At 37.0% G+C, this 26,013-nt stretch overlaps 1 protein-coding gene across 1 annotated transcript; it reads left to right on the top strand.

The window, feature by feature from the left end:
* The first annotated feature begins 948 nt into the window (after positions 1 to 948).
* Positions 949 to 24,454, top strand: gsk3bb (glycogen synthase kinase 3 beta-b). The gene is made up of 12 exons (XM_079617308.1): positions 949 to 1,246; positions 1,607 to 1,737; positions 8,581 to 8,774; positions 8,954 to 9,037; positions 15,905 to 16,015; positions 17,035 to 17,165; positions 18,293 to 18,399; positions 19,837 to 19,934; positions 20,778 to 20,873; positions 21,150 to 21,336; positions 22,966 to 23,061; positions 23,139 to 24,454. The coding sequence occupies exons 2-12, from the start codon at positions 1,650 to 1,652 to the stop codon at positions 23,195 to 23,197; spliced, it is 1,251 nt and encodes a 416-aa protein (XP_079473434.1). The 5' UTR covers positions 949 to 1,246; positions 1,607 to 1,649; the 3' UTR covers positions 23,198 to 24,454.
* Positions 24,455 to 26,013: the final 1,559 nt, after the last annotated feature.

The raw sequence follows: 26,013 nt of genomic DNA, 5'->3' as shown, positions 1-26,013 counted from the left end.
ATTATTTTAATGTTTTACTTAATGTTCAGATGTTCTAAATCGTTTTTCTATGTTGTTTTAATGCTTTGGCAGTACATAATGTATTTTTTGTCATGCCATTGCCAATAAAGCTTTCTGAATTGAAGAGAGAGAGAGAGAGAGAGAGAGAGAGAGAGAGAGAGAGAGAGAGATGAGACGAGAGAGAGAGAGAGAGAAAGAGAGAGAGAGAGAGGCTGAATTTGGATCTGCATACTAGCATACTACTCTAGCTCCCATAGAAAGATGTGGTAAAAGTAGTACGAGTAGTAGGCTATACTAGTATGCGGTTCCGAATTCAGAGAGAGAGAGAGAGAGAGAGAGAGAGAGAGAGAGAGAGAGAGAGAGAGAGAGAGAGAGAGAGAGAGAGAGAGAGAGAGAGAGAGAGAGAGAGAGAGAGAGAGAGAGAGAGAGAGAGAGAGAGAGAGAGAACTGCGATATCATTTACTTTCCGCTAGGAGGCAGTGGTGGGAAGTCAAATCTGACTCAATTCAGAGAATCGGTTCTTTTGAACAGTTTATTTCTAAGAACGAATTCAGGGATTCTTTTACATCATGACGAAATTACGCCACCACGTGGTCCCTGACATTCTGGTTCCGTGTAGCTGCTAAGCCACATGTAAACGCACATTATACACTTTTTTTTTTTATCAAGGTTTAAATTGTAATCGCTGTTCAGTCAGTTTGCAGCAATGATCCAACTCATAAAACATTATAATTTAGATTAAAATAAATTAGTATTCACTTTTACATAAAAAATCCTGAACAATCACCACATTTTATCTGAAACAGCCCATTATAAACGTATCTCCAGTACGTTTTATTTGTCGACATTTCTGCTGTTTGGCTATTAAAGTGAATCTTCGAAAAGTCTACTATCAGTTGACTCGAAAACGACTCCGACCAGTCCGATTCGATTCATTGTGAAAGATCCGACTCACATGAATGATTCTTTCACGAATCTCATCGGTAACAAGAAGCGTCCGCTGCTGTGTTAGTCGAAAGGGAACATCTTCATCAGGGATTTTCTTTTTTCTTTGAGAGCTCAAGAAAAAAAGCCAGCGACACCAGTCCGATCATTTAGAAGAAAGAAGCCTGAATGATTAGCGTTTTATCGGATCTAGATAATTTATCAAGGACTGATGCGGTCATGGCAAGTCTCGGTGTCAGCTTTATCCGATGCACGCCGGCAACATCTGCAGGATATAAAGTGAAAGATAAACTATAATCGAGTAAATTCATCTGGTCCCGGTAGATTGAATCTATGCGCATGCGAGATAACAGTTCTGCGCGCTGGATATGCCGAGATATGAACTGAAATAGGCTGAATGTGTGTTCAAGACAATGTGATTTTGGCTTTCCATAGACATTTTCCTGTGACTTTATCATCGGCAACTCTAAGACGGGGACTAATTTGTAACATTTGTTTTGGGCAGTGCTTTAAACGGCGTATTAAAGAACGGATATCTTCATCTCTCATCAGCTGACCACCTCTGAATTCATTGCATTAGAAGAGCTACACTGGAGTTTTCCTTCATTTGCGCAAACATAAGCTTTTTCTTGGGATCCAGACATTTACTCTTGTGTTAAAGGAGCCTATAAGGATCTTGGTTAAAGAGTAACGGGATCTTGGAGATGTCAGGCCGGCCTAGGACCACCTCATTTGCGGAGAGCTGCAAGCCAGTGCCGCAGCCTTCAGCCTTTGGCAACATGAAAGTCAGCAGTAAGTATGATCATCTCCTCTGTATCTCATATCACAATCTTTCTCAGCCAAACACCATTAGAAACACAAGAAATGCTCAGTTGGTGATGTGTGTGATATACAGTTTGTGAGCATCTGTCATGTAATCTATCCCCTAATGTACTGCTGCCTGGATCTCAAGGGATGGGTCAGGTCCTGTCTCTTATTATCAGATCTACTCAATGGAAATACATTTGCTGCATTGTGCATTAAGGAAGCACCCTGCCTGGGCATCATTGCACAGCTCAGTAGTTTTATAGCAGGGAGATTGCAGTGCCCAGACCTTTTTTCTGCATAGACAATGACTGTTTACTTGCACAAGAATTATAGATATTAATCAGAATTGTGTCATATGCGCATCATGTCAGCACTGATTCAGGGTTATTATTATAGTTGTTGTTATACTATTGTGTTTTATACTAGCCAGTTTTGGTTGGCACAATTACATGACGCATACATAATCCTCTGAATATTCCTGTGACCACATATATCTGTCATTTGAGGTCTGTCATTAGCTGGTTTGATTCGTTGTTTTACAAGGAAGATGAGCTCATGGCTTGTTTTAGTGCCCTAAAATCCTTGAATAAGTATTGATTTATAAGACCATGACTGTCTTGAGGCATAGCTTACTACTATAGCTTGATATCTCATCTTATTTTCTAGCTGGATGAAGTTTGCGTAGCTGCACGAGCTGTAAAAATGTCCGCGTCCACTCTTTGAACCCGTGCCCCCGTGGTTTGATTGACAGGCCTGTCTCCTGAGCCTCAGCCCAGCTGGATCACTCATTTCCTGCACTAATGATGTGTATCTCACCACTGTGCTTCTCAGGAACGGAGGATCAGAGAGATGTGTGTGACTCACCTCTGACTCTATCCCTTTTCCAAATGTCTCCACAGCCACTCTACAGTAGTGTCACAGTCAACTTCACAATAGGGGAGGACACGTGGACTGACACTTTGTCCAGCACTTAACACATGCCTGTCGGTGTAATGGTGCTCTGCTATAATGGAAACTCAGTGCAGCTTGTATTTTTCTTAATACATTATGCACACTTTAAAAAAAGCGCTTTATTGGCTGCCTTCAATGGATCCATAAATAACCTTTAACACCAAAGGAACATTTTCATTCCACTAAAGGTTCTTTATAGTGGAAAAAAAAGTTCTTTAGATTATTAAAATGTTCTTCACATCAAGAAAAAAATGGTTCTTTTAAGAACTGTTCACTATTTTTTTGGGGGGGAACCAAAACCAGTTTTTCTTTGGCATCGCTGTGCAAACTCACTTTTTTTCAACCGTTTCATTTTAAAGTGCTCCTATTAAGCTTTTTTTTAAATATTACATTTTATGCGGAGTGTAATATAGCTGTTTGTAAATGTAAAAGGTCTGCAAAATTTTGAGGATCAAAGTGTACAACATAACTAAAAGAAATGATCGATTCTGACCTGCTGACACGAGTCATCAGCAATTCTTTCTGTTACATACCTACGTAACATTGTAAAAAAATAGCATAATGCCATCTCTGGTCTTCATTGGCTGACCGCGAACAATGCCTACAGTACTTTGCCCGTCCCTTAAACTTGATGCGAATCCACTTCGCATGCACTTCAAAAGCATGAGGACTTGGGCTGGAATTGATACGGTAAAACTTGAAGCGCTGAGGAAGCCTCAGGAGCTGAAATTCAGATATGGTAATAGGCGTTTTATTTCCAACACGTTCTGTAAGCGATAGACCAATCACAGTAGACTGGACCATCTGTCCAATCAGAGCAGAGTGGACCAATCACAACAGACTGAGCCATCTGACCAATCAGAGCAGAGTGGACCAATCACAACAGACTGGCCCATCTGACCAATTAGAGCAGGGTAGACCAATCACAACAGACCCGTCCATCTGACCAATCACAACAGACCAGTCTGTCTGACCAATCAGAGCAGACTGAGTAGACCAATCACAACAGACTGGGCCATCTGACCAATCAGAGCAGAGTAGACCAATCACAACAGACTGGGCCATCTGACCAATCAGAGCAGAGTAGACCAATCACAACAGACTGGTCCATCTGACCAATCAGAGCAGATTAGGCTGCGAAAGGAGGGGTTTAGAAAGACCGGATCTTTGGACAATCCATTTTCAGACTCGTTGAGAAATTAGGTGATGCAGCAATACATTATGAGAAAGTGAAAGTGTGTTTTGACCTTGGATGTATGAAAATATATTATAGGAAAGCTCCAAAACAAAATGTAATTTTATTTTTGAAAAAATAAATTCAATAAGAAACTTTAATACCATTTTTTTTTTTTTTTTTTTACTAACTACAAACTTTTGAACTGTATATTCATAAATGGTCCGTAAATGGGCTTAAATATAATTAATAATAATAAATAAAAAAATAATAATAAAAAAAAGAGCCATATTATGAAATAGTCTTCATTTTGTGTATGCAAAATATCATTTATTTTTTGCTTTTGATATTTAGGCCGTTGCATTTTGAATATTGTGCATGTATGCGAGAGTATGTACCGGTGATGCTGGCATTGATCTAATCAGCTGACAGCAAATGACTCTAACAGCGTCAGCTTTACCAGCTCATTTACTGACTCATCCTGCTGCCATTAGCGACGCCCAGGCCCGAGGCCGCATGCCTTCCTCCACAGGGTGTGTCCTAAAGAGGGGCTACACCTGACCATGTGACGTTCTCATTACTGTCATGCGGCAAACAGTCTGTCTAGACATGCATGTCAGAGAACAGCAGCAGGCCTTTCATTATAGCCGTGAAATTGCATTTCATCGCTCATATTAAAGAAAATACAGTGAACCTGTCAAAGCAAATTAGGCTTTTAATCCTATTTAGAGCTATTATAGACCTTCTTAGGATAGATGTCTATTTAATGTGTATAAAAACGAGCCTGTGGCGGACGGAAGTCTGTTCATTGAGGCAATTGTAGTGGCGTTGGTTGATCATTAATATATTGTTTACATTAAAATATGTACTTAAAAAAAAAAAAATTTGACAAAAAAATCTAAAAAATAGATTGACAATGGTATCAGATATTGAATAATTAATTGTGCAATGAATCGTATAGTATTATTTTTTATTTAGTTATGGAAAATTATAGAATTTTTAATATTAGCCATTTATCAGTATTTATTGGCGATGACATGAATAAAATAAATATAGGCTTATCGGTATCAGCCAGGATTTTAATATATCAGCGCATTGAACAAATGTGCCTGTTTTTATGTTTATTATGTTAATTATGACGGCCAACATGATGTTCATTATAATATAAACAAAACTAAGAAATAAGGGTTGATGGTTACTTCTGTGTTTAAATTCTGCAGAGCTAGATATTCATAATCAGTTCATGTTTATTCATGACAAATTAATTTTCATCTGTTCTTATGATTGCGGATGGTGAGGGATAATCATTTTGTATGTGAGATAATGTGGTTAACGCTCGAGCCGTAATGATGAAAAGTCTCTTAGACGGGAGAAGATTAAGCTAAGCTGTGTCTTATATTAAATGCCTCGGTTTATCTGATTTGCTAAATGACTAGTCAGTTCCTGAGCGGGATGGTGTCAGAGGAGCAGGATGGGAAGATGATCTGGGTAAGTAATGGGCCGTGACTCAATTAAAATTCCATGCTGGGTAAGTTTGGGAGCCCAGATCTTTATTAGCTCATCGTGCGAGTGTGTGTTCACGCTCACGCCCTCTGACTCATCACATTTCCCCGCGCTGAACGTGCGCTCGGTCTGCACTTTACTCCACGGCTCACCTGACCTGCCACACACACACACACACACGTATGATTATAGTATTTTTCTTAAAGGGTTAGTTCACCCAAAAATGTAAATTCTGTCAGTAAGTAGACTTTCGTTCATCTTCGGAACAGAAATTAAGATTTTGTTTATTAAATCTGAGAGCTGTCTCACCCCTCCATAGGCTTCTATGTAATTGAAACTTGAAAGTTATTTAAGACAATGTTTAAAATAGTCCAAGTGACTACAGTGGCTCAACCATAAGTTCATCAAGCGGCGAGAATACTTTTTGTGCACAAAACCCCCCACAAAAATAACTACTTTATTCAACTATTAATTTTCTTCTGTGTGGGCCTCTGAGTGAGTTCACGTAGTGTAACATCGCAGCACTTCTGGGTTGTACTTCAGAACGTAGGCTCACTATTGGCCAGCATCACACACTCTCAGATTTAATGAAAAATATCTTAATTTGTGTTCCGAAGATGAACGAAAAGTCTTATGGGGTTGGAACAACATGAGGGTGAGTAATTACTGACAGAATTTTCCTTTTTGGGTGAACTAACCCTTTAAATGGGCCGAGATCACCGGCAAACATGCAGCATATCTGTTTCCTGTTCACTGCAACAATGCAGATTTTCTCATAAAGCACATCTACCAAGCCCCAAAAAGCACCATGAAAGTAGCCCACGTACTAGTGCGCTACATTTCAAGTGTCCTGAAGCTGTACGTTAGCTTTGCGTTAGGAACAGACTGAATTTTCTTTTCTTTTTTTTACCTAGTTCCTGGTCTGATTCATTCAAAAAACTGAATGATTTGTTCATGAATCTGTTCTAGAGTTCAGCTCACATACTCAGTGATTCGTTCACAGTGGTTCATTTCAGATCTATTATTCAGCAGTGTTGGGGAAGGTTAGTTTTAAAAGTAATGCGTTACAATATTGCGTTACTCCCTAAAAAGTAACTTGCTGTGTTACTTAGTTACCGTTTATGTAATGTAATGCGTTGCGTTACTTTTGTGTTACATTTTCTAACCTGGGCTGGGCTTGCTCGTTTTTTTTTTGTTTTTTTTTAATGACCAAAAAAAAAAACGTTTTTGGGCAAATTAAAGGCCCTTTCACATGAAAAGTGAAATGAATAAGCCTCAGGCTGAAGCAAATGCACATTCTCGTCTGTACAGTAGACGGCACAGCTCAACACTTGAGCAATAAAAAACAACAAATGTATATATATATATATGTTATGTACAATATTGTATATATTATATACAAATGTGATGTTTAACTAAAGTCATTGGTACGGTTTAATTGGACCAGCAAAGACACTGTTTAATAAAATGAGAATAAATACATAAAGTATATTTGTATTATTTTACATATTTAATCCTTGCATAATTGCATAATACAGTATTCTAAGTTTGCATCTCACTGTTTTTATTCATTTGAAGGAATACTGAATCTGTGTTTCTGTTGGTGAGATGAGTAAATGCATGTTCACATTTAGTCTAGAACCACAATAGCATCATCATGTTTGCACAGCGCACATAACACCTCTGCACTTACTCACGATTCTCTCAACATGAGGACAGGAGAGCTGTCACTCAATACATGGGAAACCATTTATTTGAGAAAGTAACTTAGATGGTTTGCTGTAAATTTAATAGTATGCTTTAAGGCTCCGATATACTTAAAGCGAAATTAAAGAACGAACTGATGTGATTGTGACGTCATTTCGAACAAAATCGGGCCGAAACCAATTTAATTTGGAGTTCGTTTTGGAAGTTCGAAACCGCTTGCTTTCCGGAAAAGTTCGCTCCGGCTGCTAATCACCGTTGTACTACCACTTAGAAAGCAAACACAGCTGCTAATTATTTATTTTATCATGATACCGTCAATGCTTTGAAACCTGCTTGGTAAACCTTGTACTTACCTTTAGGGAGTGTGTGTGTGTGTGTGTGTGTGTGTGTGTGTGTGTGTGTGTTTATCAAAAACTGAAGAACGGATTCAATAATTGCTTCTCTTACCATAATTTATCCAGAAATTAGTCTGCTGTAAACTCAAACACAGCATAAATGTGATTGTCTCACCTTTCAGAAACATAAACTATGTTTGTTTGGTCATAAAATGAATCATTCTCATGCATAATTAAAATGTTTGTTAATGTAATCATATTCTGCTGCTTTGTAAATGTACATTACCATTCAAAAGTTTGGGGTTACGGTAAGTATTTTTTATTTTTTATTAATCAAAAGTGACATTAAGCACATTTGTAATGTTTTAAATTGTAATAATATTTCTTACAATATTTTGACCAAATAAATGGCATAAGCATTGAGCATAAGAGACTTCTTTCAAAAACATAAAAAAATCGTACCAACTACCAACCCCAAACCTTTGAACGGTATTGTAGCTAACAAGAATATGATTGGTTTATGTAAAATATACTTTATGGTGGTAAAAAGTGAAAGAAGGTCACCGATGTTATTGGACATTTAGTTTCCATGACCTCAGCTTTGGCCTGATCACTTTCTAAACAATGATCTGGCTTTAGTTTCCAATTAAAGTTCTCATTGTGCTGATTAATGATCCCATTTGCTAGCTATACAAAGTCATTATCCATAATTATAACTCACGAAACTTTATTTAGCCAGTTTTCCATTACTGGACTGCAGACGCTTACACTAAGAAACCAGACCTTTGCTACATTGGAGGGTCATTTAAAAAAAGTCTGTTTAATCGTGATAAAAATACTCTTTTAATAGAATTGGAAAGAAAAAGGTGAGTGGTGAGTTTCAAAATATCTTTCTACTGTATAATTGAGGACACTTCTGCATTTGATGCTCATATTCATCATTTTCATGTTCTCAAGCACTTGCTCGGGGGGGTGAAAACACGGTGGGGTGTGAAGCGGATGTGTTTAAGTCGAAAATGAGCTCAGGTGTGTTTTGACACACGCAGGATCACACATTAATGAGGATATTAACACCTAGAGCTGATGTGACTGTGTTAAACAGACCGGTGAATTACGAAGAAATATTCATGGTGTGTTGTACTTTCTCTCTCTCCTTAGGAGATAAAGATGGCGGTAAAGTCACAACGGTGGCCGCGACCCCCGGTCAGGGTCCCGACAGAGCTCAGGAGGTCAGCTACACGGACACAAAGGTCATCGGGAACGGCTCGTTTGGGGTCGTATATCAAGCGAAGCTTTGCGACACCGGTGAGCTGGTGGCCATAAAGAAGGTGCTGCAGGATAAAAGGTTTAAGGTATGCATGTGTGTATCGTTGGTTGTGTGTTAGCTCAGATTTTCTAAGCTAAGTGCGTCAGATTTGTAAGACCAAAATAAGTTTAACGTTTACCCTTGAGGTGACATTGTTGACATTTGCTCACCATTTAGCCGTGAAATGATGTCAGTTCTCATGACTCTTTTCTTTGTCTATATCAGAATCGTGAGTTGCAGATCATGAGGAAGTTGGATCACTGTAACATCGTACGTCTGCGGTACTTCTTCTACTCCAGCGGAGACAAAGTGAGTGCCACTTTTCTTTTCTTCCCTCTAAGCACCATCAAGTGCCCTATACCACAAACATGCTGGCCCTGTAGTTTCCCAGCAAATGCTCTGGGTCATGGGATGTGTATTCCTGTGGTGCAAACCTAAGTGAATAGCAGTCTGATACCTGACTTTATGATGAGGGACTGCAGTAGAGCCCCGCTGGTTTGGCTCTTGCACACTAAAATACACTCTCCAGCAAACTCACTCTCTTACTTAGTTTGTACTCTGTTGCTAATAATGACTTAAAAAAAAAAAAAGTAAGTAAACATTGATGGTTGACAGAGGACGTGTCTGAAGCTTAGTGCTGATGCGACCATCCTAGTTACAACAGCCAATCACATTACTTCCAGCTTGGACCACAACACATATATATGAAATTATATTTTGCACAAAGAAAATTAAGCCTATTTTAGACCGTGACTTCAGTTCTCCCTCAATTATTAGTGTAATGCAGAAAAAAAATCTAAATCAAATTTTCATTAATGTAATGTAAAAAAATATATTATGACAAAGTATGTGTATATCATGGCAATATTAATGTAATATCATAGTTATATATATTATGACATTTTTCTAAAGTATTTTTTATATCATGGTAATATCATGGTGGTCATTTATTTGTAATAAAATGTCACATTTTATTTTTATAAATATAAATTTTTCATTGCAGTAAGATGACTTAACCCTGAAAATAAATGCAATCAAATAAATAATAATAATAATAATTATATATATACTCTACCGTTCAAAAAGTTTGGAATAATTATGACTTTTTAAAAGAGTTTTTATAGAAGTCTGCTTACCAATAATGCATTTATTTGATCAAAAATACAGTAAAAACAGTCATATTGTGAAATGTTATTACAGTTTAAAAAATGACTGGTTTCCTTTTTAAAAATATTTTAAAACTTAAATGTAATTTATTCCTGTGATGCTAAAGCTGAATTTTCAGCATTATTACTCCAGTCTTCAGGGTCACATGACCCTTCAGAAATTATTCTAATATGCCATTTATTTTTCTTTATTCAACATGTAAACAAATAATTAAAAAAAAATTTTTTTTTGGAGGGTTTGGTGTTGTTTGATGAGATTCTCCACTATGTTATGAACAAATTGAATGAAATGTCCCTCTCATGGTGCGGTGCACATATACAAACCGTTGTCATTCATCTTCAAATCATTTTATGAATAGAACTATAAGTAATATGCACAATCTTACAGTATATTTAGCAGAAGACACTTGCTATGCCAGCAGGGTGGTCATTTTGTTGAGATTTACAGCACTTGCTGCTCAGGCTCTGCAGAGTTGACCTGTGGATGGGATTTCTGGGTAATCCTGCGATAGCCTCAGGGGCAAAACCTGTCACAGCAGCGGCCAATGAAAGCTCAGTAGGAAACTTTTGATTGATGGGAAGATAAACTGTTAAACCAGCCCTATTTTTACTGTATGACAAGTTCTGGCTCCTGTGCAGCCAACCAAAAGAAGTGTGTGTGTGTGTGTGTGTCTCTAGAAGAGAGTTCACAGAGTTCAGACTTCCCTTTTAATGTATAATCTATACACAGATCACACAAATAGGATCAGAGTCTTGTCAAGATCGTATAACGAGAATACTATAGCATTACATACCTGAGAGTAAGTTTTTACAGAGTAAATTTATACAAGCTGCAGACATCCAAAATCAACCACTTCTTTTTTTATTTTCCTTTCTGAGAAAGAAGATCAAGGTACCACACAATGTAACCTAACCCTAACCACGTTCATATATGCATAGTTTATGTCAGAGGTCGTCCACTTCAGTCAGGAGGGCCACGTTCATATATAAATATAGATTGCAGCCTCATGCATTGCTTGTGGTTTGGGAAATGATTGTGGTTGTGAAACATGAGGATTTTACTGAGTAAAGAGAGTCCTTTTCATCCGCGCACATTTTTGTTTTCCTTCACATTTTAGATCGAGTGAATTCAATTGAAGTGTCACATCAGTCAGAAAAGCAATCAAGGGCCTTTCCGTGACTAAAGCAGTGTTTAACAGTATATATGTCTTTTCTCTCTGCTGGCCTTCGCCAGAAGTTTAGATTTTCTCTTGCTCTTTTAAAGGTGCTCTGTGTCATTTTTTTGACTGTACTAAATCATAAAAATACCTTACGCTGGCAGAGATGTAGGAACCATGCTAAGTTCAAATACTTGTTTCTCTGAAAAACAGTTATTCTGCTTTGTAATGTGCATTCTGTGTCAGAATGTCTGTTGTTTGCTTTGGTCTGTGTGATTTTGGTCCAATTTACCAATAGTATTTCGAGACCGAGGGTTGCCAATTGGCAGAAAACAGCAATGGAAGCCTGCAAACGAACTGGGACACAAATTCTACCCTGGCATGGCTGGCAATAAAAACATTGCAAACATATACGTTAGATGATCAATAATACTGCTTGCAGCCCAATTTTTGTGACTGCGCGGTCCCAGAAATGAAGGCCTGGGTATACTTAATTTTCCACGTTCCGCTCTGTCTCGCACACAGTCGAGCATGCGAGCCTTTCAAATGCTCCGTCCCAATTCAGAGGCTGCATCCTTCGATGGCTGAAGGCCAAATGCCTCAATGAAGGCTGTCCCAATTCAAAGGCTCCTCCAAATGCGTCCTTCGTTTCCCGTAAAATAAAGGATACAACAGATGGATACTTCAAGGCCTTGCCTACCCTAGAATTCATTGCGCGCCAAAACCGATAAGATTTTTTTTGAGAGAAATTGACTAAATTACACTTTTAAACGGAAACTTAACTTCAATGTATTGGTATAAGGTTTCAACAAACTAAAATATCTAATGATACAAATGTAAAAAAAAAAAAAAAAAACATTTCAAATGTTGACTTATATCTTAATAAGAGGGAATTCTATCTCAGTGTAGTTTATACTCTTTATTATATACAGAAATGGACCCTGGTGAACATGTTTAGACAGTTTGTGAACACTGTTTTGTTTTCAGACTGTTTAATATATCTTTCTGCCACTCGTCAACGGCAGCTGCTACAGTTCCTAGGCGACAAGAACAGTCCTCCGTAAGCTAGGCCGTCCCATTTAACAACGCTCGTTCCGACCATCATGACCTTCGTAGGTGTTTCCTTTAAAGTCCGCGTCCTTTGAATGATGCAGCCTCTGAATTGGGAAGCAGCTTTGGCCGTGACCGTAGAAAGATGCGCTTGTTTTCAACTCGCAGATGCTCTGTTGTATGCGCACCTTTCGCGCGTCACAAAAATTGTGCAGCACGTGGACAGGTGTGGGGACGTCCACGGAGGCAAAGGCAATAAAGGCAATCTGATTAGCTGATGCCGGAACAGTGCATTCACATGGGGCGTCGGCGTTACAACTTCTCATTTACTTTGAACGGGTGATGTGTTGCCGAACTGAATTGTGGGTTCTTGTGCATCGCGTCACTGGCGTTGCTTGTGGGAGAAGTTGAAAATTTTTCAACTTTTCAAGCAGGCATCAGCCAATCAGATCACCTTTATGCAAATACCCTAGCGTGTTGCAGTCCAACCTGGAAGTAATGTGATTGGCTGTTGTCACTATTGACAGCGCCAAGCTTCAGACACGCCCTCCATCCCGACACCGTGTGAATGCAGTGTAAGGCTCGTCTCTTTCCATTGTCAATTACACTCGTTTCTGTTGCGTACCCTCAATCTGGCAACCCACGTGAGCATCAAGTCTGAGGAGGAGGGGCGGGGAAACGACTCTCTCCAATATTTTGAATTTGGACTGCAGTACCCAGTTCAACCACTAGCTATCAATATAACCTTCAACATCTTTTAACTGCCTCATTAATATAATAAACTTATTTTTGGCAACATATTTACTTATATATATTTATTATCTTTCTCAATGTGTGACGGGTGCTTTGAGAGGCGTAAAAGAAAAGAAACGGTACAGAAAGTAGGATGCTGTAAGTGAATGGCCACAGTCATGATGGATTAAAGTGTCACTATGGCCGGAAAGACATTTTACACCAGTTTTCTAATTCAGGACACAAATAGTGCCTTGAACAATCAAGTCTGGACATATTTTCTTGTATCATGTGTTTATGGTTTGAGGATATAGGCACTTGGCTAGTAACAGATGCATTTGCACAAAATGCTCTAGTTTGCATGGTCGGATGGTAGATCATTGTTTAAATTAATACTTTTGTCCAGCGAGGGTGCATTACCTTGATCAAAAGTGACTGTGAAATATTGAATAGTAAAAAAAAAATTCTACTTCAAATAAATGTTCTTTTGAATCTTATATTCATTACCGAATCCTGGAAAAAATGTACCACTATTTCTGCAAAACATGAAGCAACACAACTGTTTTTAATATTGATAATAGTAAGTTTTGTGGTAAGTCTTACTGGTTAAGAACCACTATACAAGTACTGCTGCAATTTGAAGGAAACTCTACCCCCACAGCAAGGGATACATTAACGTGTTGATTTAGCATTCATGTCTGCATATGTAGACATGCACAGTTATGTTTATGGCCTGTGAAGCTGGTATCTTTGCCCGTCTCATTGACAGACAGCGAGATCAGGGTTGTCCTGACCGGTGTAACCCTCCATTCCAGCAACGGTGACATAGTGTCTGACCGCTGCGACTTTATGTAACCCTGTCCAGACAGAACGCTCACCCATTTACATACCTCTTTACTCTCTTGGCAATGGTGCGGTTGAATCAAAGTTCATGGATATTGACTATCACACCAGTTTATAGTCAAGAACAGCAGTGTAACCTAGACTCAGTAGTGTGCAACTAATATGTGCAGTCTACAACCGGCTATTGCATTCCACAATGCAAGTCACCTGTCTTGACTTTCCAAGCGCTAACTGTGTCTTGATTTAATATTTGATTGTACTAGGGATGTGACCGAAGCCTGATTCCCAATTCAGAAAGGCATGGCAAATGAATAACACATTCTATGGAGGCCCTAAAGGGACATGGTTAGGCTTGCTGCGGTTGTTGTTACATTACAGTACATCAGATTTCAGTTTTCACATCAAGATAGTAAGGAGAGATGACTGACAGGACGATGGCGGAGGATTTGGTGCACAACAGATCCTTAGTGTCATTAACATTGACATCTTATCTTGTGAAATGAGTGGATATTATATTCAATACCCCGCATATTGTTTGCGGCTTCATGATGCCCGCAAATTATATACAATATAATTACCCAACTATATAATTGCGAGAGGACGCAAAAGCATTGAAATATATTTTTTCTCATGTAGAGCTCCGTAAATTGTGTCATTTCTTTTTTTCGAACATAGTTCAGTCAATCAATCAATCAATCTTAATGGGGCTATAATTATTTTCTTTATGCATATTCTAGGTAATTATTTTCATGTGTATATGTGCAAACATGCTACATCTTAAAGTTGTGCCAACAAACATTTTACAAAGTTGCATAATACCGTTTGAAAAGTTTATCATTGCATATTTAGCAGTTTCACAAACATATTAAAATGTCATATGCACTAGTATATAGTACATACTACACATTATGCAGTATGCTATTACAGAGGTTTTGTTACTATATCATGTATTTTGGCATGGTTGGAAATCTGTATTGACCAATCAGCAGCAATAGCACCTCGTTTTATAATTTCTAAAATTATCACTGTATTTTAAAATGTGTAAAACGCTTGTCTTTAGTTATCACCTGTATGAAAGCACCAGCATGGAGCCTTGATATCAATATTTGTGATTTAGCACAGCAGCCCCTTTTATCTAAGTATTTGTATGTGTGCGTGAACAACCAATCACAGCACATCTCAGAAAACACTCGGCCAATCACAGGACAATTGCAGAGCTGATCTCACTGTTGCGGGGCGGGAAACGGCTCAGTGCCTTTGGCTGGTTTATTTTCCAGCTACTTTATGGAGTTCTTGTCTCTGGGGGGAAAGAGAGAGAAATCATGACTGTTTAAATAGTCTGTCTCATGTGTGATGAGTCTCAGGCCCCATTTTCTTCCTAGAAAGTCCCCCAAGGTGAGAAATATTACACTACCGTTCAAAAGTTTTGGGGTCTGTAATATTTCTCATTTTATTTTATTTTTTTTAAAGTCTCTTCTGCTCACCAGGCTGCATTTGTTTGATCAAAAATACAGGAAAACTGTAATATTGTGAAATATTATTACAATTTAAAATAACTTTTTAATTTGAATATAGGGGTGGCTGATATGGCAAAAATATTATATCACAATATTTTTCAGGAGATTCATGATCTTATCACGTTTCTTTTTTACGTTGGTTTTACTATTTTGCAAGTGACTTGCAAGTGACTGAGTGACTACAGCCAAACTAATGTCTCTATTTTAAAAACAGCCTTACAAGGTAAAATATCAAATAAAAAAGAATGGCTGACATTTAGGCCAAAGTGACGAAGATAAAAATCTTTGTCATTATTTTCTTCGCTATTAAAAGATAAGAACAAGGATACACATTACATATACACAACATATAATATACAAATTAAATAAACAGTGCTTTATTTTTTCAGCTACAGTAGGTGTATTTAACAGAAGCATTCAAGAAAGAAATTAGAAATTAACAAATATAAAAATCAATGGAACGGTTTGTTATATTTAAAATTCAACCAAAAATGGCTTATTTATTACATATCCTCATAGTAATATTTATTTCTGGATAATATAGTGAACCGCTTTTGATGCTGTTGTGTGTATAGCCAGTTAACACACACCTGAGACTGTACATCTATTCTAACCATTGCTTGTAACCCATAACCAACCTATAAAGATGTTTTCTGGATATCAAACACTCTCTCTTTTTTCCCTCCCTCGTCTTCTTCTTCACATCCACAGAAGGATGAGGTGTATCTGAATTTGGTGATGGACTACGTGCCTGAAAACGTGTACCGAGTGGCCAGACACTACAGCAGAGCCAAGCAGAATCTGCCCATGGTCTATGTGAAGGTAACAGCTCTCTCATTTTTGACGAAATTATTTTACGTTTTGTTTGTTTAGAATTGTTTACTTCATCGGAATGGTACTAAACTTGGTAAAGGTTTTGGCACTTGCTATGTGAACACACACACACACACACACACACAAAAAAATCATGAACATCAGTCGAAAATGTTAAATGGTCCAGATAAAAATAGTCACGCTTGTACTCCTCGCGGTCAAAAATGAATGGGTGACGAATTTCATATAGTGAAAAGTCTTACTGAAAGCTCATTTTTTTTAGATATTAAGCTCATATTTGGAGCACAACTTGTTTAGAATTACAGATATTATTTGATTTTCATGCAGTTTTAGAGTAAAAACGTGTTTTTGAACATATATTTCATATAGAAATTTAAAATAATATTTTTTGTGCATTTTTCATATTAAACGTAAAAAGTTAAAAAAAATGTTTTCACTTTTTTCACTTCAGCAATAATTTGCCAAGTGCCGTCTTTGAAAAGAAATCAAACTTAAGTATGTGCTCTAAAGCATTCAAGATTTATAACAGTTTAAGTTGGAAATGTAATTTCAGGTCTATGCTCAAAAAGTGACTACTTTACTAAAATGACTACAGCATAAATACAATTTAGTACTATAAAGTCCCCCCCTAGTTAAATTAACTAAAATATAGTACATTCATTTGATTTAAATAAAAAAGAAGTCATCATTGTTGACCGCCACGCACCAGAGAGTTAACAGAGTCTGACATTATTCACTAATCTAAAGATGTGTGATTTTCTAAGTTGGTTTGGTGCTGGTCCAGCTGATGGACCAAAACTGCAAAACGTAGTTTCTGAATCCAGTCAACTATGGGCTTTCTGATGCGGCTTGGTCGACCATGGTGGTCTCGCTGCTTTAGAGGTCTCATGCGCTGGATTCTGTGCCATATCTTAGTTCACTTCTGAGCTTTCAGTTGATTCATTGGTAGATTTGACTCGGCTTGTCAACTCTGCCGTATTAAAGTCACTGATTATGTGTGTTTTCAGCTATATATGTACCAGCTGTTCCGCAGCTTGGCGTACATCCACTCGTATGGGATCTGCCATCGAGACATCAAGCCGCAGAACCTCCTGCTCGACCCAGAGACGGCTGTGCTCAAACTCTGTGACTTTGGAAGGTGAGACGAGGCTGTAAAGTGAACGGCGCTTATTGATAACCGAGATCTTGAGTGAAAGATAGTTATGTATTGATGCTCATGATCTTAAAAAACATTTGGTGATTGAAATGAAATAAAAAAATTGTGCTTGTATTACTGTTCAAAAGTCGGGGGTCAGTAATAAAAAATAAAAATATGTAAATACTTCTATTCGGCAAGGGTGCATTAAATTGATCAAAAGTCACAGTAAAGACATTTATCATGTTACGAGAGATTTCTATTTCAAATAAATGCTGTCTACTAAAAAAACTTTCTGTTCATCAAAAAAAATCAGTTTCTACAAAAATATGAACTGTTTTCAACACTGATAATAATCAGAAATGTTTCGTGAGCAGCAAAACATCATATTCGAATGATTTGGATCATGTGACACTGAATGATGCTGAAAATTAACCTTGGATCCCATTTTAAAACCTATTCAAATTGAAAAATGTAATCATATTTCACAATATTACTGTTTGAACTGTATTTTTGATCAAATAATTGCAGCCTTGGTGAACATAAGAGACGCCTTTCCAAAACATTACAAAAATCGTACTGATCCCTAATTTTTTACCGATAGTGTACATATATATTTCTTTACAAATTGATTATATGGAGATTTTAGTGCAGGAAAATCATGCAACGTGTTCATCTTATACACTGTCATCTATACTGTTTAAAAGCAGGTTAAAAAAAAAGAGGTTGCTTGAGGGAATGAGGGCATTTTGGTGGCAGAGTGTGAATGGCAGCAGTAATAATAATAATAATAATAATAATAATGCTTGTGTGAATAACAGATGTGGTACCTTTACTGGAAAACCTCATCTGGCAATTTCACGGCAACTGAACAAAGTCTCATGTGCGAATGTGACCGTTTCACGAATCAAATCCGACACTGAGCATTCTGATCTGAATCTGTCTGACTTTATTTGAATAAACTGCTCAAAGATCCTCTGAGGTGAACTCAATTTGTCTCTAGTTAATTAGTGTATGGTGATAAATAATGATTCTGATTATTGTTCTTATGATGGTAATGATGTACACTGGTGTCGGTGTAATGTCTGATTCTCTCTGTCTGTCTCTCGCGTTTGGTGCGTCTCTTGCAGTGCAAAGCAGCTGGTGCGCGGTGAGCCTAACGTTTCCTACATCTGCTCGCGGTACTACAGAGCCCCTGAGCTCATTTTCGGAGCCACAGACTACACTTCCAGCATAGGTAAGGTAATCTACTGCGCTCTGTTTCCTAAAACTGTTTGTAAACTACACCATCGGCATGGGCGCACTAAAAGAAATGAGAAAACAAAGAGTTTCAGTATCACACAAAATCCTGTACTCTTATATATCACATTAACACTAGAACGGCCATGACGGTCATTTTGACCGGTTTGAATTTTATATCTGCAATAAATTTGTTGAAAAAATAAATAAAATCCTGCTGGTACCTGACTTTTCCTAAAAGTGTCTGTATTTTCATTTAAAATGTTTTTTTTTTCTTCATATAAATTACACATAAGGCAAAAAAAACAAATGAACATATTTACCTATTTCGGCCATAGACGGTCATATTGACTGCTCTGAATTTCGCGGTATTCTTTTGTTACATTTCCCGCGGTTGACCTTTGTCTCTCTCACTGTCAACAGAAAGGTCACTAGCGTTCCTGAGTGTTTGCGCATATGCTAATTTCTACAAACAAAAAGTATATTAGATTAAATTTGTTGATCAGAAATAGGCTAATAATACCTGACTATGTTATCTATTTACGTAGATATTCTCTATTATATACGAGTTATTAGACTATTTTCTCCGTTATTATATTCAAATAAAATGTTTTATATTTAACATATATTCACATTAAAGCAGTCATAATATAAACTTAAATGTTACATTGAGTAAATCATAGTGTCCTTGGGATGTCAAAAATATTTATATTTCGGATAAAAAAAATAAAAAAAAGTATCTTATGCAAACCAAGGCTGCCTTTATTTGATCAAAAATACAGTAAAACGGTAATATTGTGAAATATTATTATTACTATTTAATTTTTAAAAGGTAGTTTATTCCTGTGATGTCAAAGCTGAATTTTCAGCATCATCACTCCAGTCTTCAGTGTCACATGATCCTTCAGAAATCATTCTAATATGATGATTTGATGCTCAAGAAACGTTTCTTATTATTGTTGAAAACATAATATTAATATAATATAATATAAATATTTATAATATTTCTAAATTAATATTAATAATACAAACGTAATATTTTTGTGGAAACTTTGAAAAATATTTTTTTGCAGGATTATTTGATGAATAGAAAGTTCAAAATAACGGCGGTTTTTAAAAATGTCAGTGTTTGTTACATTATAAATGTATTTACTGTCCCTTTTGATCAATTTAAAGTATATTGCTGAATAAAAGTATTAATTTCTTTCAAAAAATTTGACCATTTATTCCTTCCGATATTTTCAGTGATGATTCAGAGATTCATTTATATATTTGCATGGATCAACAAGCGACAACCTCCAACATAGTTTTTGTGTAATGTATAAAGAGCTCAAAAACACACGGAGACATGCTAAAGAAATGGGATCAAATATCTGTGATGTAACAAGAGTATTTGCTGTAATATTCAGTGTTTACCTTTTGTTTTTCTATCCAGACATTTGGTCGGCTGGTTGCGTACTGGCCGAGCTGCTGCTTGGACAGCCGATTTTCCCCGGCGACAGCGGTGTCGATCAGCTCGTTGAGATTATCAAGGTCTGGAAGTGTGTGTGTGTTGTCATACACATACACATAAATAACATTTTGATTGCTTCAACTTTTGCTATTGCTGAACTGAAGAGTCTGTTAAATCACATTATTCACTTCTCTTAGAGGTTGTTAGGTGTTCGAGTAACGCAAAGTGAAGTTACATTTCTTTTTTTTAAGGAACTTTCTCCTAATATACAGCAGAATCCTCAATGTACTGTTTAAAAAGACATATTTTCTGCAGGTAAAGGCTGAATGATATATATAAGGCACTGTTGTTGTTGTTGTTGTTATCCTTAACAAAAACTACATTTAAATATATATTTTTTTTCAATAATTGAAATCAAATAAAAAATTAATAGTATATGAAAAACCCTAAACTTTGATGTAAACAGCAAAACAACTAAAACGACTAAACCTAAAACTGAAATAAATAGAAATCTTTATTTTTTATTTTTTAATATTAATAGTTACTATAATAGTATATTATTAATAGTAAAATGACACTGCTATAAAGATAACTATAATAGCATCCACACCAATGGACAATAACCTTATGTTTATTTTAAGATTTTGATTGGCTGTCTTTTGTTTTTGTCATTCATCAGCTGGAAATGAATTGAAATTAAATCTGAAAGTGATTCCAATGATTTCGTTCCTCTGTATCTCATATAATAGTTGTTGTAGCGTGAACTCTCAAGTCACATCACCTTTATTTCTATAGCGCTTTATACAATACGGATTGTTTCAAAAGCAGCTTTAATATAACAGGAAGAAATCGAGAAGAGAAAACAGTGTAATTTTGCAAGTCAGTGTTGATTTGGACAGAATAAGAGAACTTGTTTCCTCCAGGTGCTGGGAACTCCAACACGAGAGCAGATTCGAGAGATGAACCCGAATTACACTGAATTCAAGTTTCCACAGATAAAGGCGCACCCGTGGACTAAGGTTAGCATGAGTGTGTGTGCTTCATGCTTTTATCCTTCTCTTTTCTCCTTGGTTCAATTCTAGGCTTTGATTCTATCTCCTATTCTGCTGTCTTTACACCCTTCTCATAATGCCTTATAACATTACTATTGCCAACACAATTTAATTGCTCTCTTGTGACTTATTTAATCCAAGATTTATATCAAAAATAGTACTTTTGACAATCAGAAGTTTCTATTATTGTACAAAGGTTTGTATATAGCACAAAAAAAGCCTGTGTTGTTGTCCGTATGTTAGGTTTTCCGGCCTCGGACCCCTCCGGATGCGATAGCCTTGTGTTCCCGGTTGTTGGAGTACACGCCGACGGCCCGGTTCACTCCTCTCGAGGCCTGCGCTCACACTTTCTTCGACGAGCTCCGCGAGCCCATCCTCAAGCTCCCGAATGGACGAGAGCGGCCCGTGTTGTTTAATTTCACCACACAGGGTATGTGTGGCACACAGATGCACAGCGCGTTCATGTTTTCAGACCTGGAGATCGTTTGCTTCGTTTCCGAAACAGGGATTGAAATTGTTCCAATGTTGCGTTTTCTTCTTGGTTCGGTTCTCTTTCACAATATCCATTTATAGATTGACCAAAACTTGTTAATACTAGTCATTAGGGCTGTCAAAATGGCTGAAATCAAAATTCTATTTTTATACTTACTAATATTCGAATTATATCTATAAATATATTTAAAAGGCATAATTTCAGTGGGGGGGATTTTGGCTTGTCTCCTGAGGACGCAATGAGCAATTAGTTCACCGCAGGGCCAGGTTTACTAAACAAGGCAAATTAGCATGAGAGCGCTATTCCAAAAAAGTGCAGATGGGAGTGGAAAGTTCTGCTTGTGATCTACTGACGACGAGCAAATTAAAGAACACGAGCACAGCCAGATCATTTCCGTAATGACCAAAGCAGTCCAACAAGAGCAGCGCAAATTAGCATCTGGTTTAAGACATGCTTTTTTGGAGTGTTAAATAATGGCGCAAATACCAGTAAATTGAAGAGCACCAGAGGTCGCGTTAAGGCCCTTTCACACTGGACGCACGAATAATTTGCGCGATGGTTTTATTTTTTGATCAGCTGTTGGTGTAATGAGTGCTTCCACACCGAACGCGAATGTGCTGCGGCGAAAAAACGACTTTTATTTTTATTTTTACGACCTGATGATTTTGATTTGCGTCGTGGCTGATGTGAATAGTTTTGACGCAAAATATTCGCACGCAAACTATTCGTTTTTTCGTTTCGCTTTTTTGTTACACGTCCGGTGTGAAAGGGCCTTTAGACTTCTGCATTGTCCGTCATTTTGGTATGGGTTGTAAAAAGGGAAGGGGTTGTAAAAATTCCGTCATAATACATACATAATATTATTACCTGTCATTTTAATTTTCATATTTTAGTGATAGGGGTATTCATATTTTAGTGATAGCCATTTAATAGGCTCTGTTCTCGTTCAATCAGTGTTTCAACCGCAGAAAGACGTCAAATAAAACGGACAGGATTCTTTGATGAATAGAAACATCAAAAGATCAGCATTTATTTAAAAACTAAATCTTTAATAACATTATAACGGCCTTTAATGCCACTTTTAATAAATGTAATGTATCCCTGATGAATAACTATTCTTTTCTTTTTCCCCAAACTTTAGAACGGTAGTTTAAATGTGGTTGTACTTTCATAATTCGTTTTAACACTAATATCGCTTACACTTTACAACAGGGTCCCATTAGTTAACTTGAGTTAAGGCATTAACTAAAATGAGCTAACAATACATTTGTTACAGTATTTATTAATATTAAAATACAACTTTTTTTCATTGTTAGTTCATGTTAACTAATGTTAACAACTGGAACCTTATTGTAAAGTGTTACAGTAATATATATTTTTATCCAATGATCAGAGTTGTCCATTAAATATTATTAACCGGTACAAAGTTTGATTTTAATAAATGATCTAATGCTTTTTTTTTAACTTTTTTTTTTATTGTTAGTTCATGTTAACTAATGCAGTTCACTAATGTTAACAACCTTATTGTAAAGCGTTACACTAATATCTTTTGCTTTTAATGATCAGAGTTGTCCAGTAACCCCTCGCTGGCCTCCGTACTCGTCCCTGCACATGCTCAGAACCAGGTGGATAACTCCGCCCAGTCTGCCACGGCTGCAACAGGTGAGCGCTTCACTCATTTCAGAAACCTCAAGACTGTCCTCACAAGCACTTTTAGTAATCCTCTGTAATTGTTCCAGGTGCCATCAGTGGACCGAACGCCAACGCTGCCTCTGCCGCCCCCAATCCTTCAACTTGAACCCCATCCACCTGTCAATGGGCCGACGCTGCTGCTTATTAGCCACGCCCACTCCCGGGAATCAAGGGCGTGGCTAAAACGAAACGAAAAGCTCATGGTATGATGGATGCGCCAACCAAATCTTCCCCCAGCCAACGTCTTTGTTTTATTGTGCGTTTTAATTTATACGCTCTGAAGGACGAGGGGTCAAAAACACGCCTCAGGACTGTCTGCGGTCATGTTTGAAAATCATTTCTCTCTCTCTATATATATAGATAGATATTCACACACTTAATATAAACAGTTACACCACAAATGTGTTTTCACATGTCTACTTTCGACATTTTTAAAGGGGAATCTGTATGCTGTAGCCACGGCTTCTTTTATAATCGTCGACCGACACCGACGGTGCAGGTGGCTTCTGATTGGCCCAACACGACCGAGCCGTGGGCCGATTTCCAGGGCTTGCGTACATTCTGTAGACTACGTGAAATATATGCTAATGACTTTTGCCTTTTCCCTCAGTATTGGGGCGGATATGTTGAATGCTTACGCTGTTTGCTGCTGTGTACCTCTTTCTTTCCGACCACTTTTGAAGGAGGGACACTATCCATTTGTTTCCTGTTCGTCTTCCTCCTTCCTGTTGTATAGCGCGTTTACTGAACTCTACAGACGTCGACACACGCATAATATCGGATCATTTTCTGTGAGCGAGTGTGTATGTGAGTGCATGTTATGTGTCTTATGTCTATAAATACTGTATGCTCATTCTTGAACTGTTAGTGAGCTAAAAGAAACAAGCACGAATCTGATAATCAGGATCTTAATACTGAACACGTGAACAGGTTTCTGCGCCGAAAGAAAGACGCCGTGGTTCGGTTCTCGAAATCGTCTCTTCTGTGTGAATTGTGTTAGGATTTAGCGGGAATGAGTGGCTGGAAACAGTATGAAACCTTTAACCATCTGGACTGCTCCATCAGGAAATGATGAGGAGGAAGAAAATAAGATCTCTACTGTACCTTTGCTTCCATTTCTTGTTGTTTTTTCTTCCTTGAGTCCTCTTTAGCGCCCCCTAGTGGTAGTGGAAGTGTACAACTGAGGCTGCTGTGTTTTGTTCATCTAAATACGCTGTGAATCTGCACAGAATAGTCACTTCAGCCTGTTCATGTACCTCCCAAAAGTGCTGTTGAAAAAATATCCAAACTTAAAATTACGTTCACCCAAATATGAAAATCATCATGGTTTACTCGCTCTCATATGGAAGCCCATTTCCGCCACATAAGAAAAAAAGCATGCGTTTTATGACACAAATGTCTAAATTATGAGTTGAAAAATCGAAAATTATAACGATGTTAAAATTGACGTATATTAAAAAGTCATAATTATAATCTATAAAGTCAATTTCAACTTTATCACAATCATAATTGACATGGTATGTCATAATTTTGACTTTTTAAGTCTTAAAATTATAATTTTGACTTAATAAATATGACTTGTCATAATTGTGATTTGCAAAAGCATGATTTACTTTTTCTTATGTGGCGAAAATGGGCTTCCAAACCGTTTCAAACCCAAATTATATTCTTTCTTCCGTCGACCCCTGAAGGAAATGTTGCGTTCACAGTCACGCTGATCTTTTCTATATGAAATTTGAAATCAAGCTACAAAAATGAGAAAAAACTTATCATAACAATAATCCATATGACTTATTTAAAGTCTTCTGGAGTCGTACAGGTGCTTTGCGAGGACATTTTTAAGATGTTAACCACTAATAATTCCTTTCTGCCATATATCTCAAGTATTGTGTTCGATCTGAATGCACACATATTCAAATGTGTCTCACTTTTAAGGTGTTTTTGTCATTTTTGAAGCGTGAAAGATCCTGATCTCCATCCGCTTCCATTGTATGGACCCGATTCAGCATATCACAAAAAAATATAATTTTATGAAGGTGAGTAAATGTTGACATAATTTTAGTTTTTGGGTGAACTATCCCTTACTGACCCAGTACTTCCTTTTTAATTGACAAAAATATGATATTATACAGTATGAAGGTGCTCCATTATTAAAAACAATCATATGTTTAAATTATGTATATGCTTGGCAAAGGGAATCTGCTGAGCTCTTGTTCAGGTCAGTTCTTTATCACTGCAGGGTATATATATATTATATATAATATTTCATTTTCTTTTTTCCCCTTTTTATACTTTTCATTTAAAGTTTCTGAAAGACTTTTTCTTAACCATGCAGGAATTTCTTGAATGTTCTTTTAATTGTGAGGGAAACTCTTACATTTACAGTTTTTTTTTATTTCACTTTTTTTATGATTATGAATGATATGTGGGAATATAGTGTCATGTATGTAGTATTAACTAATTATTTGCAATAATATATTTTTTGATTTGTGTTTGGGATCTTGTGAAATACTTTCAGCAGCACTTAAAGAGATTGATGTCATGTAGCACTACGACCTTTTTCAAATGTTCATACGCTTTATTTGAATATGTTTTATGTACATCCTTGCATATTTATCCATTGCTGTTTGCAGTCACGTTGCTTCAAGGATTTCCTCGGCATGTAAAGAAACACCTTTCTCAGTGACTCATACTTGAGACGAATATGAGATGAAAGGGAAAAAGGAGAAATAACAAATGTGAACTGTCAGTAGATAAGAGTCAATCAACAGCCACCGAACACATGAAACTTTTGTTTTTGTTTTTGTTCTTGTTTGTCTCGTTTTGGGTTATGTTTGGTTCTGTATTATTTGGTGGAGTTTTTTTTTTTTTTGTTCTGTTCTGTTTTATCTTGTTTTGTGTTTTGTTTGGTTATGTTTTTGT

This window comes from Phoxinus phoxinus (genome assembly GCF_949152265.1).
Source record: "Phoxinus phoxinus genome assembly, chromosome: 6".
Taxonomy (NCBI): domain Eukaryota; kingdom Metazoa; phylum Chordata; class Actinopteri; order Cypriniformes; family Leuciscidae; genus Phoxinus; species Phoxinus phoxinus.
Note: the sequence above shows the minus strand (reverse complement) of the source record. Positions and strands in the feature narration are given on the sequence as shown.